This window comes from Scyliorhinus torazame, chromosome 7 (genome assembly GCF_047496885.1).
Source record: "Scyliorhinus torazame isolate Kashiwa2021f chromosome 7, sScyTor2.1, whole genome shotgun sequence".
Taxonomy (NCBI): domain Eukaryota; kingdom Metazoa; phylum Chordata; class Chondrichthyes; order Carcharhiniformes; family Scyliorhinidae; genus Scyliorhinus; species Scyliorhinus torazame.
Genome location: NC_092713.1, coordinates 128341397 through 128357867, shown reverse-complemented (window position 1 = coordinate 128357867; position 16471 = coordinate 128341397). Strand labels below are relative to the sequence as shown.

At 47.0% G+C, this 16471-nt stretch overlaps 1 protein-coding gene across 1 annotated transcript in view; it reads right to left on the bottom strand.

The window, feature by feature from the left end:
- kcnt2a (potassium channel, subfamily T, member 2a) overlaps positions 1-16471 on the bottom strand; it is a 939304-nt gene that overhangs the window by 400232 nt on the left and 522601 nt on the right. The window contains exon 25 of the mRNA XM_072512908.1: positions 15567-15678. Within this exon, the coding sequence (XP_072369009.1) occupies positions 15567-15678 (112 nt within the window). The remainder of the gene's footprint in view (positions 1-15566; positions 15679-16471) is intronic.

The window sequence follows — 16471 nt, the reverse complement described above, 5'->3', positions numbered from 1 at the left end:
AATGCACACCTCGATTACCTGTGATTATCACTCACTCCATTCACACTGTTTGTTCCTGTAAAGACTTGTTTACCTGTAAAGACTCACATTCAAACCATTCTTCACATTCCAATCAGTAATTATCTTGCAATTGCGCCTCTCCTATATATGCCGTGTTTGTGAACCTGCCTCCAATTCACCTGATGAAGAAGCAGCGCTCTGAAAGCTTGTGATTTCAAATAAACCTGTTGGACTTTAACCTGGTGTTGTGCGACTTCTTACTGTGCCCACCCCAGTCCAGCGCCGGATTCACCACATCCTGATTATTTTAGATAATTTAAAATTCTGAAATTAAACTTCCTCTGATTAAACTGGAATGATGAAGTATTTAAGAATCAAAATCTGATATTAGGGGCGAAATTCTCCCCCAACGGCGCGATGTCCGCCGACTGGCGCCCAAAACGCGCCAATCAGATGGGCATCGCGCCGGCCCAAAGGTGCGGAATGCTCCGCATCTTTGGGGGCCGAGCCCCAACATTGAGGGGCTAGGCCGGCGCCGGAGGGATTTCCGCCCCACCAGCTGGCGGAAATGGCGTTTGTTGCCCCGCTAGCATGCGCGGGAGCGTCAGCGGCCGCCGACAGTTTCACGCGCATGCGCAGAGTCTCTTCTTCCTCCGCCATGGTGGAGGCCGTTGCGGAGGCGGAAGGGAAAGAGTGCCCCCACGGCACAGGCCCGCCCGCGGATCAGTGGGCCCCGATCGCGGGCCAGGCCACCGTGAAAGCACCCCCCGGGATCAGATCGCCCCGCGCCCCCCCAGGACCCCGGAGCCCGCCCACGCCGCCTGGTCCCGCCGGTAAATACCAGCTTTGATTTACGCCGGCGGGACAGGCAATCTCTGGGCGGGACTTCGGCCCATCCGGGCCGGAGAATTGAGCGGGGGGTCCCGCCAACTGGCGCGGCCCGATTCCCGCGCCCGCCCAACCTCCGGTACCGGAGACTTCGGCGGGGGCAGGATTCACGGCGGCCAACGGCCATTCTCCGACCCGGTGGGGGGTCGGAGAATGACGCCCGTTATTACCTTCCCAAAAAAAATCAATAATTGATTTATAAGTGCTATTGTCATCACACAAAGCAACTTGTGGAAATAAACCAGGGAAAAACAGATTTAGCTTTGCACGATGTTGATGTGGGGGTTTGGTTTCAATGAGGCAACTCCTGTATAAATTAAATCTCGTAAAAGTGGCTCAAGTACAGAAAGAAATTTAATTTATGCTTGAAAATAACTTCATAGAGCCTAGTCACAGTGATTGGAGTTCACCCATTGTAATGGTGCCAAAATTGGATGGGTCACAAAGACTATGGTCATGATCTTGACCCGCACTTGCATTCTGTGGGATCAACAGCATGGCGGATAATCTCACAAGAATCTGGAAATGCAATACCCGTCGGAGAAATCATTTTTTCCGATTATCCAGGTCCCTCACCAGCGAAGTCACAACCGTGAACCTCATTTGTAAAAAAAATTACTTCATCAGAGTTAGAAAGCCAGTTCTCAGAGTATGGACAGGGGCAAACCGTTAATCCAGCTCCTTGTCTGCGCCAAAAATCAATTCAAATTAAATCCAATTCATGGTCCCCACAAGAGAGACTTACCAGATCCAGGCATTACACTTGACCTCACGCTCATCTTAGCCAAAAGGCCGAGAAGTGACCGTGAACCCCATTTTAATAACTTTGCATCTTTTAAATATTGGTTAGTGTCTCCGCCTCATGACCCCCCCCCCTCCCTAAATTGTCAAATCCATCAGCGAGGTTTACAACACCTTAGGGCAAACAAGAAGCGGTCAAGCGGATCCCTCCAGGTAAATATAGCCCCAGAGGTCGATTGACATGTCCAGGTAGTGCCCTGGAATAGGTTGGCACTGCCAGGTTGGTACTGTGCCAGGACCAATGCCAACCTGTGCTGGGGACAATGTCAGGTGCAGACCCTAGTAGGATCCCCATGGGGGGGGCATTGATTTGTGGTGCGGGCGAGTACCAGGTATACTTCTGCGGTGTTGGCGGTGGAGATGGGGGTTTCAACAACACCGAGGATTGTCAGGGGGTGGGGGAGCAGAGTTGGAACTCCAAGGACTGTTGAGGGGGTTCCCACGATACTTCTGTGATGTGGGGAATGGGTTATTAGGCTGGAACGCTGATTGGGGTACACTTTAAAAATGGCAACCCCAATCTCTTTGGAGCTGGTTGATGGCTCGATGAGGCCTCATCTTGCCAGAATGATGACATAAACTATGCCCACTCAGTTTTGCAGTGTAAGGTTAATCCCTGATTGTCCCTTGTTCTTTCCTTTTAACTTTTGTTATCCTGCTATTTAAATTTTTGTACCTGGACAAATAATGGGACCTATGCCTTAAAGATGGATTTCACCTTTATCTTTTTAAAAAAGGAATACAACGGTATGTGCTGTTTAGTCTGACATCAATGATGACACAACTTGATGGACCTGGCTGTCGGCCAATAAGCTGTTTACTTTGCTAGGCTCTTATCTGATAGTCTATACTGATTGGTGCTGACCTTTCCGGAATGTTCTGCCAAGGGCAGGAAAGTTTCATCTGGTTTTTAGTTTCATTTTGAACTCAGAGCTAAAAGAGGCTCTTTTGAGTTTCTCACTCCCTGAAAGAGAAAATTCTCTCAGAGTCCCGTTTGGAGACTTTTTTCTCCTCAGCACAGCTGGAGGACTTTCTAGGGAGAACTGAGTTTGAGGGTAGACAAAGCAAATTTTAAGGAGATCAAGACAAACCACCAGCTGCAGGCCAGACTAGTTGTTTAAAAACCCTTTTAAACTTTTGTATGAGAAACAGCTTATTTCAGACAAGCTGTTGGTCATTCTGGTGGAGTTGGAAACAAATAATAAGGAAACAGGTCTGAGGCTGTTCTTTTGGAGTGAACACCCAGGTTAATAAAAGTGAAAATGACTCCCCTGAGGAAGGCCTACAGCCTGGGAGTTCTGACTTAAAGCTACTGCCAGAAGACCCTCGTTAACAATCCATCTGACGGTTTCAAACACTCCGCGTCCGGAGAGGATAGCCAGCTACAACATCTTCAATGTCAGCAACAAGGACACTCATCTCTATTTTTCCATTCAATCCCTATCATTTTATCCCTTTCTCTTTCTGTGTGTGTATGTCTTGCATGTGGTGTTGTCGAGGGTGGGACGGTAAAAGTGGGGAACAGAAAATTGGCTGCTATTTTGTTACAGTTTTTGCACATTTCAACTTTGTTTCTGTTATAAATAAACAGGTATTGTGTTCAACCTTCAAACCTGGCGGCCGAAAGAACCTGCAAATTTTATACAAATTATTGGTCAATTCACTTGTGTTGGGACTCCAGGGGCTGTGAGACTGGAATCGCTCGCACATTAGCCCAGTTGTCGTAGCCAGTTGTCGCATCAGTATGTCTAAGAGGCTCAAGATTCAGAGAGAAAACTGGTCTGGGTAAGTTTTTCTCAATAATAATAATCTTTATTGTCACAAGCAGGCTTACATTAACACTGCAATGACGTTACTGTGAAAAGCTCCTAGTCTCCACACTCTGGCGCCTGTTTGGGTACACAGAGGGAGAATTCAAAATGTCCAAATGACCTAAAAGTGGAGAGTTTTCAGTCTGTTTTACATCAGTTTTCTGTCTGAGCCTGGCGCTTTGCCAAATTCTGGTAAGATTACACCATATGTATTGATTACCACAAATGAATGCAATTGCAAAGGTACATTCATATCCTATTCATGGATTTGAGATTTGTATTGAGAAAGTGGGATAGCCAGCATTTGTCACGAACATTGACTAGCTGTAAGGATCTTGTCAAGTACCCTTCTTGGAAAGGGCAAAAGAGATATCAGTTTCTGTGATGCCATCTGGTCTATCACAATGCATAGTAATGTATATTGGTATGAAAAATGGACCAGCAATATTTCAGAGACGAACAATTGTTTGAAGAACTGAGCAATTGTGCTGATTATATTGATGACTTATTAGTATTCAGTCAAACTTGGGAGGAACATTTACAAATTTACAGGAACTGCTTGATTGACTGCAGGAAGTTAATGTAGTTGAGAATTTGCAAAAGTGAATGTTACATATTTAGAACATACTGTTAGGCACGGTCAAGTGGCCCCAAGGGATGCAAAAGCAATTGCAGAATTCCCAGTGCTGACAACAAACAGGAAGTTTTGAGATTTCTGGGCATGAGTGGATTTTATTGAAAATTCATGCAGATTTCACCAGTGCAGTTGCTCCACTGACTGAATTGTTAAAAAAAATCAGACGATTCCCATGGACACAGGAGTGTCAGAATACATTTGGCAGCTTGAAAGTTGTTCTAACTACTACACCTGTTCGAACAGCAACTGATAATGCATAACAGTTTAAGTTGGTCATTGACACCAGCGATGTGGGTGCTGGGGTTGTCTTGCTACAAGATGATGAACTTGGACTTGAGAAGCCAGTGGGATATTTCTCACAAAATTTGAATATATCAGGAGAAATATTCAACTATTGAGAAAGAGACTTTAGGTTTGGTGTTAACTTGACAGCATTTTGAGGTGTATGTTGCAAACAGTTCTTCAGAGACAGTTATATCTACCGATAACAATCCCCTGCAGTTTCGAAACAAAAATGGCAAACTGTCCTAATGGAGTTTATTATTGCAACCGTTCAATTTAAAAATTATTTTTGTGGTTGGACAAGAGAATTTAATTGCAGGCAAATTGTTAAGAGTTTAAATTCTAAAGGACTTGGATATTGGGAAATGGAGAATGGATTGCAATGAACTCTGGGGTAGCACGGTAGCATGGTGGTTAGCACAATTGCTTCACAGCTCCAGGGTCCCAGGTTCGATTCCCCGCTGGGTCACTGTCTGTGCGGAGTCTGCACGTTCTCCCCGTGTCTGCGTGGGTTTCCTCCGGGTCCTCCGGTTTCCTCCCACAGTCCAAAGATGTGCAGGTTAGGTGGATTGGCCATGCTAAATTGCCCTTAGTGTCCAAAATTGCCCTTAGTGCTGGGTGGGGTTACTGGGTTATGGGGATGGGGTGGAGGTGTGGACTTGGGTAGGGTGCTCTTTCCAAGAGCCGGTGCAGACTCGATGGGCTGAATGGCCTCCTTCTGCATTGTAAATTCTATGTATCTATGTATCTATTCCTCCAAAATACTTACATACACATATATATATATATACATATATATGTATGTGTGTGTGTGTGCATTCAGGGTTGAGGCATGTACACTACTGTATAATAGTCATATGTTTGTATAAATAAATATGGTATGAAAGGGAATCAGACAATGAAACCATATTTTTGAAATTATGATAGTTCATCTTTCTGCACTAATGGAGGTGTGAATCTGGTTGTTATTTTTAAAATAATTTTGGGGATATTGTGTTATTCTGTATATCTCTGTAAATGATTTAATTATGCTGGAGAAAGGATAACAGTGTCAACTTGTCTGGGAGAGTTCGGAGATGAAAGAGGTAAAGGTGCTTAATCCATACATTGGTAATAAGAGGCATGGTTGAATGGATTTATAAGTAAATAGGTTAGGATCAAAAATTTGCATTAGGAGATATATTGAGACTTGGCTTTCAGCTCTTCAATTTCAAAGGAACTTTTGCAACTTTTTTGGTTTCTCCTTTTTCGACTCTTATTTGGACACGATTCCATAAATTGAGGGTCACCTCCTTTTCCTCTCCCTTCGATCAACTTATGTTGAGGAATTTTCTGAAAAATCCGGCTTAAACACCATTAAAAAAAACACTAAGGGCAAGAGCTGCTGAATGTGTCATTGTTTACTCCATGGCCGCCACTGGAAGTCTACGACTCTACTTTCTCAGAAGACTAAGGAAATTTGGCATGTCACCTACGACTCTCACCAACTTCTACAGATGCACCATAGAAAGCATTCTGGTTGTATCACAGCTTGGTATGGATCCTGCTATGCCCAAGACCGCAGGAAACTACAAAAGGTTGTGAATATAGCCCAATCCATCGCGCAAACCAGCCTCCCATCCATTGACTCTGTCTACAATTCCCGCTGCCTCGGAAAGGCAGCCAGCATAATTAAGGACTCCATGCACCCCAGACATACTCTCTTCCATCCTCTTCCGTCAGGAAAAAGATACCAAAGTTTGAGGTCAAGTGCCAACCGACTCAAGAACAGCTTGTTCCCTACTGCCATCAGGCTTTTGAATGGACCGACCTCGTATTAAGTTGATCTTTTCTCTACACTTTGCTATAACTGTAACATCATATTCTGCAGTCTCTCCTTCCTTCCCTATGTACGGTATACATTGTTTGTACAGTATGGGAGAAACAATACTTTTCACTGTATACTAATACATGTGACAATAGTAAATCAAATCAAATCAAATGAGAAACGGTGCGGGATTCGCCAGGTTGTGATTGACACTTGGGAGGCTGACAAGCTGCAGCACACGTTATAATCCCCAAACACACCATCCCAGCCAACAAGATGGCACTGGTTGCACTGCAGCACACCCAACCCGCTGATGGGCCGGCTGGGGCCAGAGAGCATCGAGGGGGATGCCCTGGGGGGACACCCATACGACCTGTGGCCCTAAGTTCGCAATGAACAGTCAGAGGTGTGCGTAGCTGCATGACTGCCTTTCTGGCCATGCCCGTCCACACCAATCCCACAGCCCACCTACTGGCCAATCCCGCTATTCCCCTGGCCTTGGCAGAAGCCTCCCGGCCAGCAGCACAACTGTCAGCAAACCATGGCAATGTTGGACACTTTCCGTACCCCCTCTCTCTCCCTCACCAGCCACGATGCCAGTTTCACGATTTTCAAAAGCACAATTGAACTTTGCCATCAGGAATTCGGCCCATTGGAGGCGGAGTATCAAGGAGGCCCCTGAGAATACTGGGTTGGGCCTGCTAATGATATGCAAATGGTGTTTACCATACGTGCGTTCTGGAATGCATTGACGCCGCTGTCGAGGAGATGGAGAATTGAGATTTGGCGTGAAACTGGCGCCCCCCACGATTTCAGCGTCGAAACCAATTCTCCGCCCAATCGTGTTTCCCGATTCCGCCGATGGAGAACCTTTATGAGGATTGACTCACTTGCTTTACACATACTGTATGTTAGCAGGATCTAGGGCTGTAGTCACAAAAGCTCACTTATGACATGAACTGGATCATTGTACCTTCTGTCTGTGTATTCCTAGAATCTCTTTGCAGGTGAATTAATTGACACTGGGTGAGAGGACGCTTGTTTGAATTGCTAAACTGAATGTAAAGAGAATGTATACAGAGTAATGCTGATTGAATTAACTTAGTTCAATCAATGCATTATCTCTTCATATAATGGCATTGGAAAAACATATTCTAGACTATTGCACTTCAGTGTTCAACTTAAACAGACTCAGTCCAATTACATTACGCTTTGTCTTTACAGCTCAGAAAAGTTGCTAGTCAGCCAGATTTGCAGCTATTCACTGCCTGACCCCCTGTGTAGTGTTCTGTTTTCAGAAGTCAGACTGCCTTGCGATGTGTTGGATGCTCTGGATCCGTGGAACACATACAGGCCACCAACATTTAAAATAGTGCAACACTATTTTATTAAGTTAGAAACTGTTGAACATACTTTCACTGTGGGTTAACACGATGTTAGATTAAAATAAAGACCTATGCCTGTCTGAACCAGTCTATGCACTCAGCACATGGTGAAGATCTGTGCTTTAAACTGTAAGCTCTGTCCTTGTAGAAGGCTGCATTCCGAATGAGCGGAAACGCTGATGCCCCCTGTCTTTATGATGAGCATGCTCTAACTGGTGATTGGCTGCAGTGCTGTGTATGTTGATTGGTCTTGCTGTGTGTCCATCAGTGTGTGTGTATCTGCACCATGATGTACTGATGTATATTATGACATCCCCCCTTTTATAAAAGAATGTATATGTGTGGTAATAAATAATGTATGGTGAGAATGTTCCCAACTACGTGTGGGGTGCGAAGACATATTTACAAGACTACGTACATGAGAACGAAGCAATTTACATGGGAAGGTGCCTGGTGCAGAGAAGCAGTATGCAACAAGAGTAACGAGATCAACACTATATACAAACCAGGGAAACGATCAAACAAAGCAACGAAACAATTCAGAGAGTCTATAAGTGTGCAAAGTTCATAAATTAAGTCTCTGAGGTGGGCGACGAATTCTGGTTGATCGCCTCAAGGGTGGGTCGAGAGCCGCCGGTTCAGGAGCGGGCTGGACTGCGACAGAGTCATGGGGAGGCAGAGTGACAGGGAGCTCTGCATAATACGTGGCAGGGTCAGCAGGAGGGCGAGGCGACAGTGGAGGATCACGTGGCGAGCGTGGAACGAGACGAAGGGCGCGTCGATTGCGGCGCAGAATAGAGTCATCCGGTAGACGAACCAGGAACGAGTGGGGGGCCACCTGCCGAAGGACAACAGCGCTTGCAGACCAGCCCCCATCTGGAAGATGGACGCGGACGTTGTTATCTGGAGCCAGAGCAGGGAGAACAGCTGCACGGGAGTCATGAGCCGCCTTGTGCTACGAGACAGCTGCATCCGGCGAAGGACTGGAACGTGATCGAGGTCTGGGACATGGATGGATGGCACCGTCGTCCACAGGGTACGACCCATGAGTAACTGGGCTGGCGACAGACCACTGGACAGCGGGGCGGAGCGATAGGCCAGCAAGGCAAGGTGGAAATCGGACCCAGCATCGGCAGCCTTGCATAGGAGCCGTTTGACTATATGTACTCCCTTCTCCGCTTTGCCTTTGGATTGGGGGGTACAGGGGACTGGATGTCACATGGGCAAAATTGTACCGCCTGGCAAAGTTGGACCATTCCTGGCTGGCGAAGCAGGGGCCATTGTCCGACATAACCATGAGCGGGATGCCGTGTCGAGCAACTGTTTCTTTTCATGCACGAATGGCAGCAAACGAGGTGATGTCGTGCAACCGCATCACCTCCGGGTAATTCGAAAAGTAGTCCACGATCAGGACATTGTCTCTACCCAGCGTGTGGAACAGGTCGATGCCCACCTTGGTCCATGGTGACGTGACCAACTCATGGGGTTGCAGGGTCTCACGTGGTTGGGCCGGCTGGAAGTGTTGACAAGTGGGGCAGTTGAGCATTGTGTTAGCTATGTCCTCATTAATGCCGGGCCAGTACACTGCCTCTCGGGCCCGTCGGCGGCACTTTTCCACGCCAAGGTGGCCCTCGTGTAGTTGTTCCAGGACAAGTTGGTGCATGCTATGCGGGATGACAATGCGGTCCAGTTTTAGAAGAACCCCATCTACTACCGCCAGATCATCTCTGATATTATTGAACTGAGGGCATTGGCCCTTGAGCCACCCGTCCGTTAGGTGGCGCATGACACAATGTAGCAAGGGGTAAGCCGCTGTCTCGCGGTGAATTTGAACGAGGCGTTCATCCGTGGGAGGTAGATTGGAGGCCGCGAATGCCACATGGGCGTCAACCTGGCAGACAAATCCCGCTGGGTCACATGGAGTGTTGACTGCCCTGGAGAGAGCATCAGCAATGATGAGGTCTTTGCTTGGGGTGTATACCAGCTGGAAGCATGAGAAGAACACACTGGAGGCGAGGCGTCATATCGTTCAAGTCTTTCTGTATTATATTGACCAGCAGGTGATGGTCGGTCTCGACAGTGAATTGAGGAAGTCCGTAGACATAATCGTGAAACTTAACAACACCGGTCAGAAAGCCCAGGCACTCCTTTTCTATCTGCGTGTAGCGCTGTTCCGTGGGGGTCATCGCACGTGACGCATATGCAACGGGGGCCCATGATGAGGCCTCATCACGTTGAAGGAGCACTGCCCCAATGCCGGATTGACTGGCATCAGTCAAAATTTTGGTCTCCTTTGCTGGATCAAAGAAAGCTAAGACCGGGGCCGTGGTCAGTTTTGTTTTGAGTTCTCTCCATTCGCGCTCGTGGGCAGGGAGCCATTGGAAGTCTGTCGTCTTCCTGACCAGGTTCCTGAGAGCCGTGGTATGAGAGGAGAGGTTAGGGATAAATTTCCCAAAAAAATTGACCATGCCCAGAAATCGGAGGACCGCCTTCTTATTCTCTGGTGTTTTCATAGCTGTGATGGCAGCTACCTTGTCCGTATCCGGCTGCACACCCAATTGGGAGATGAGGTCCCCGAGGAACTTGAGTTCCGTCTGACCAAAAGAGCGTTTGGCCCTGTTGAGGCGGAGGCCATGCTCATGTATACGTCTGAATACGCGCTGGAGACGACTAACATGCTCCTGTGGGTTGGTGGACCAAATGATTATGACATCGACATAGACGCGAACACCTTCATTGCCTTCCATCGTTTGTTCCATAATCCTATGGAACACTTCTGATGCAGATATGATCCCGAACGGCATCCTGTTGTAACAATATATGCCAAAGGGGGTATTAAATGTGCAAAGTTTCCTGCTGGATTTGTCGAGCTGGATTTGCCAGAATCCTTTTGAGGCGTTGCGTTTGGTGAAGAGCTTGGTGCGAGCCATCTCACATGTGAGCTCTTTGCGCTTGGGAATTGGATAATGCTCCCTCATGATATTGCGATTTAGACCCTTGGGATCAATGCAAATTCTCAATTCGCCGGAAGGCTTTTTTACACATACCATGGAACTGACCCAGTCGGTCGGTTCCGTGACTTTGGAAATCACTCCTTGGTTCTGGAGGTCCTGCAGCTGCTGCTTGAGGCGGTCCTTAAGGGGTGCTGGGACCCTGCGAGGTGCGTGCCATTCGGTTTTAGTAAAATCTTGTAGGTGTACGGGAGCGTGCCCATGCCCTCGAAGACGTCATGGTACTGTTTGATAATGGCGTTGAGCTGCGCCCTGAAGTCGGTGTCCTGAAAGGCAGACGCGTCAGCAGGAGAGAGAGAGTGAACTCTCTGAACTAGGTTCAACAGATTGCATGCCTGCGCGCCAAGCAGGGAGGCTCTCGAGGAGCCCACGATTTCCAAGGGAAGGATGGCTTTGCGTGACTTGTGCGTCACTTTGAGCTGACACGAGCCGCTGGCAGCAATGGCATTGCCATTATAATCTAATAGCTGGCAGGCTGATGGGAGGATGGCTGGTTTGACACGAAGGCTTTGGAGGTCAGACCGCGCAATGAGATTGGCGGAGGCACCAGTGTCCAGGCGGAATCGTATTTGGGACCGGTTGACCGTAAGGGTGGCACGCCACTCATCGTCTGGATTGATGCTGTATACCAATAGAAGCTGGATTCTTTGCTTCGGGGACACCCTGTTTTTTGTAACGATACCGATTCGAAAAGGTGCCTTCGGGTCCTCGGTGTCAATATCGGGTAGTAGGTCCGCATCAGATTCGGTGACCGTGGGTTGAATGGCCCGGACATCCCTGCAAGGCTGGCCGGAGCGATAAGAATTGGCAGGCCGAGCTGATCTGCATAAAGCAGCATAGTGGCCAAGTTTGCCACATCTCAGGCATTGTCGGGATTTGGCAGGGCATTGCCGCTTTAAGTGGGCGGAGCCACAGCTGCCTTGACGTTGTAGCATCAGTGCGTTCGCTGTGCCACCACGCATGCATGATGCGGCTGTACGTGGTGCACGCCTGCGCAGTACGTTCGTCGACGTCGACGTCCCCTCGTTCGTGCGCACAAGTGCGGGTGTCCGCGAAAAGCACGCAAAATGGCCGCCCTCATCCAGGCTGAGGCCCTGGAGTTGCTCGATTGCTTGGACCCGTTCTGCCTCGTGGGGATCTTGCCGTGCCGTTTCAGCCACTTGGATGTGGGAATACCGGCGTGTTCGTGTAGCACGCAGGTCTCGATGGCGGTCGCTAGGGTGAGCTACTTTACCTTGAGGAGGTGCTGGCGTAGGAGGTACGACTGAACACGGAAAACGATCTGGTCGCGTATCATGGAGTCGGAGGTGGGCCCGTAATTGCAGGACTGCGCAAGGATGCGGAGGTGGGTGAGAAAGGACTGGAAAGGTTCATCCTTACCCTGCAAACGCTGTTGGAATACATACCGCTCGAAACTTTCATTCACCTCGATGTTGCAGTGACTGTCAAACTTGAGGAGGACCGTCTTGAATTTTGATTTATCTTCACCATAAGCAAAGGTGAGAGAATTGAAAATGTGGATGGCATGTTCCCCGGCCGTGGATAGGAAGAGAGCGATCTTCCTGGTGTCTGTGGCATCTTCCCGGCCTGTGGCTTCAAGTTAGAGCTGGAAGCGTTGTTTGAATATCTTCCAGTTGGCCCCTAGGTTACCAGTGATGCGGAGCGGCGGCGGCGGGCGGACGCTGTCCATTTTGCAGGATGACTGTATGTTGGTGGAAGGCAGATCACTTGCAGGTAGGTCTAAGAAGTTCTAATATCCCTCAACCCCTGGTATCATGATGTGTTGGGTGTTCTGGATCCGTGGAACACATACAGGCCACCAATACTTAAAATAGTGCAACACTATTTTATTAAGTTAGAAACTGTTGAACATACTTTCACTGTGGGTTAACATGATGTTAGGTTAAACAAAAGACCTATGCCTGTCCGAACCAGTCTATGCACTCAGTACATGATGAGGATCTGTGCTGTAAGCTGTAAGCTCTGTCCTTGTAGGAGGCTGCATGCCGAATGAGCGGGAACTCTGATGCCTCCTGTCTTTATCGTGAGTGTGCTCGAACCGGTGATTGGCTGCGGTGTTGTGTGTGTTCATTGGTCTTGCTGTGTGTCCATCAGTGTGTGTGTATCTGCACCATGATATACTGGTGTATATTGTGACACCTTGCTTAGGAATGTCACTCTATTTCTAACTCCTCTTCCTCTTCACAGGTAGACAAGAGATGACATTTTTCTGAGCACAACTGCGTGAGATCCTCCGAATAATCCAGAAAATCAACTTATTGTTCAGTCTGTGGGGAAAAGATCTTCCGCATAGCTGACTAGTTATCATTCTTCTTGGTGCCTTTTTTTATTAAACCTGTGAGGATACACACAGCTTTTAACAAAACAGCATTGAAAATAATATTTTTCATAGTTGACTTTAGGAAACAATGCTCAACGGAAATCTTGAAACATGAAGCACAACCAGATGTTGAGGCGTGGGTGCAGCCTGAACGAATGCTGATGCTCCGAGGAGGAACAGTGCATTGTCAAGTTTGAGGGATTATCATTAGTAAAACATATCTAGTCTTGCATTGAGCACTGACATTATTTGCTGGAGTGATCAATTCTCATGTGGTTTAACTACTCACTTTATCTGTGTTTTTCTGTAATTAAGAATAAGGCTATGTTCTGATTTTCCTTATTAGATGTGAATCTCTTAATGAAACTGCCTTTGCAGTTCTCATGTATATGAATTCAAATAGTGATTGGGGGCACTTTTTTCTTGTGTCTTTTGAAATCTGGACAGATCACAAACTCAGCGAAGGGTAAGGCATCGATGGCAATTGGTATAGTCACTGAAAATGGGGCACGGTTTTACAATTTGATCCACAATGCCAGCTGTAATAATTAAAAAATTCTCAACCACATTTTTGGTTGCTCTAGCTGCCGCAAACCTGATAGGTGAAAGATCCTTGACAGGCTAGGGAGAAGGTAAGTGTTTGCAGTGAGCAGACAGAACTTGGGGGATGGGTGGGGGATTGGAAGCCCGTGTGGGATGAGAGGTTGAATAAACTTGGTTTATTCTCACTGGAACGAAGGAGGTTGAGGGGCGACCTGATAGAGGTCTACTAAATTATGAGGGTCATAGACAGAGTAGATAGTCAGAGACTTTTTCCCAGGGTAGAGGGGTCAATTACTACGGGGCATAGGTTTAAGGTGCGAGGGGCAAGGTTTAGAGGAGATGTACGAGGCAAGTTTTTTACACAGAGGGTAGTGGGTGCCTGGAACTCGCTGCCGGAGGAGGTGGTGGAAGCAGGGACGATTGTGACATTTAAGGGGCATCTTGACAAATACATGAATAGGATGGGAATAGAGGGATACGGACCCCAGAAGTATAGAAGATTTTAGTTTAGATGGGCAGCATGGTCGGCGCAGGCTTGGAGGGTCGAAGGGCCTGATCGTGTGCTGTACGTTTCTTTGTTCTTTGTTTGGCTGACAAGTTTGAAAGGGCTTATATTTGATGAACAAAGCATTGGGCATGAACGTGCTCAGAGTGGCAATCAACATCAGATGGTCACTCCATGCCCAATATCTTAATTTTTTTCCCAGCCTGTCTCACCCAATCTTCCATCTCAGGCCGCCCAGCATATTCCTGGAGCCTCGCGTCGAAGTTCCACTTAATCAAAGTGAATCAGGCTACACACCCTTTTTTTATGGCACTAGCTGCCGCAAACCCAGTAGGTTAAAGGTCCATTGAAGGTTAAAGATCCTTGATAGGCTAGGGAGAAGGTAAGTGTTTGCAGTGAGCAGACAGAACTTGGGGGATGGTTGGGGGATTGGAAATCCGTGTGGGTTGAAAGGTGAGAGCTGCATAGGTCGGGGGCTTGGAGGAGGTGGTCAAAGTCAAGGAGTGGTTGAGGGGTGGTCAGAGGCACGTGGTCAGGTGGGAGAGGGTGGCTATTGGGGCAGGGTCGAGAGTGCCAGAGGTCGGGGGTGCCGGACCTCGGGCCTCAGATCTGGTTGGGCCGGGCCTGGTGGTGGTTGGGCTGGGTCGGATCTGGTAGGTGGCTGAAGGGTCGTAGTCCCTTAGAGGTTTAGGAGTCAGTGGTGGTGTAGTCAGGTGGAGTACAGGGAGACCTCTGGCAGGTTGGGGGGTGGGGGGGGGGGGGGGGGGGGAAGAGTCATGTGGTGAGGGTAGTTGTTGGGTATTGGGGGGTGGGTTTGGGTGGGGGGGTGGGAATAGCAGTGTACAACAGCAGCCCACAAATTAGAAGTGGTTTTAATCGTCCTAACTGTTTCTGGGTAACTATTGATGTAACCCAGCTGGAACCACCTGGAAGATTGCAACTTAAATCGCATTTTCAGAGGTTCCCAATGCAAGTGAAGTTTGCACTTTTTGGCAATTGTCTTGCAAATCTTACCTGGGAACGACCGAACAGGATTTCCCAACACATCTTTGGGTACCCATCCCTAATATGACGCTGGGGAGCTCAGGGGTTATGGTCCATTTAGTTGCAATTGCAATGGAGCTGGGAATGATGGTAGCAGATGTCCATTAAGAGTGCACACCTACAGCAGAAGTGGTGCACAGATTCAGTTAGCACTGCAAATTAATCACATTTACAAAGTTCTGAGCCACTTGCTTCTGGATATTACAGGAGCTTCATGTTCCTACATTGCAACAGTGGCTACATTGTAAACGCACTTGTCCTGAGGTCCAATCAGTTTCATATCTTCATTTCTGTCTCAAGGATGCTTAACCTGAATCACGAAGATGCCAGGCAAAGATTTTCAGGATTCACAGATATGCATTCAAAAAATACAAGTAGTATTATCAATAATTGCTATAGTTAATGATCTATCCACATTTTCTTTAAAAACATAGCAACATTACTTCCTTATTTATGTATAAAAATTAAATGCAGATTACACAAAGCGTAACAATTTCGAACAAATCCTCACCTTCTCAAGCTTAGACAAAGCCAGTGAATAGCAGTCTTTCGCTCTGAACTGCATGAATCTCATATTAGCTGGATGAGTCAATTCTGTGATAATACTGAGACTGGAGAATAACCTACATGCAGAAGAAAGATGGAGATGACATAATTAGTAATAATTGGTGTCACACACACCAAGTCAACTAGAATTGCCAAAGCTCAAACATAAGTATTTCTTCTCAGAGTGATCCAAACCTTGACTTAGTGACACCTGAAGAAACAAAATAACACTGAACCCCATCTATTTATCTGGGTTCATAATTGAAACTGATTATATATATAATATAATCAATATAAATATAATTTATTAAAACTGATTGGCAAAGAGTCAAGGTCAACAATAATGTGCATACCTTTGCCACCTTTATGCGCAGAAAGACACCTCAAAGCATTTCACAAGTTTTTGAATGCAGGGAAATAGGTTTTTAAGGATTAAAGCAAAGGTTGAACTGGTGTCTTAAAGTATGCATTGGGGCTAGAGGCTATCAGTCAAGTGTAATAGGGTGAAGTTATGAACAGAATTAGTGCAGCGTATGAGAACCATGACATTAATTCATTGGGGCATGGGGAATTAATTAAATCGGGAATAGTGGTGGATGGGTCAGGGGTGGTAACAGTGCCTGGCTTCATGTAAATGATGACAAAACTTGGTGAATAACAAACTTTTATGGAGGCTATTGGGGCTAGAGGCTATCAGTCAAGTGTAATAGGGTGAAGTTATGAACAGAATTAGTGCAGCGTATGAGAACCATGGCATTAATTCATTGGGGCATGGGGAATTAATTAAATCGGGAATAGTGGTGGATGGGTCAGGGGTGGTAACAGTGCCTGGCTTCATGTAAATGATGACAAAACTTGGTGAATAACAAA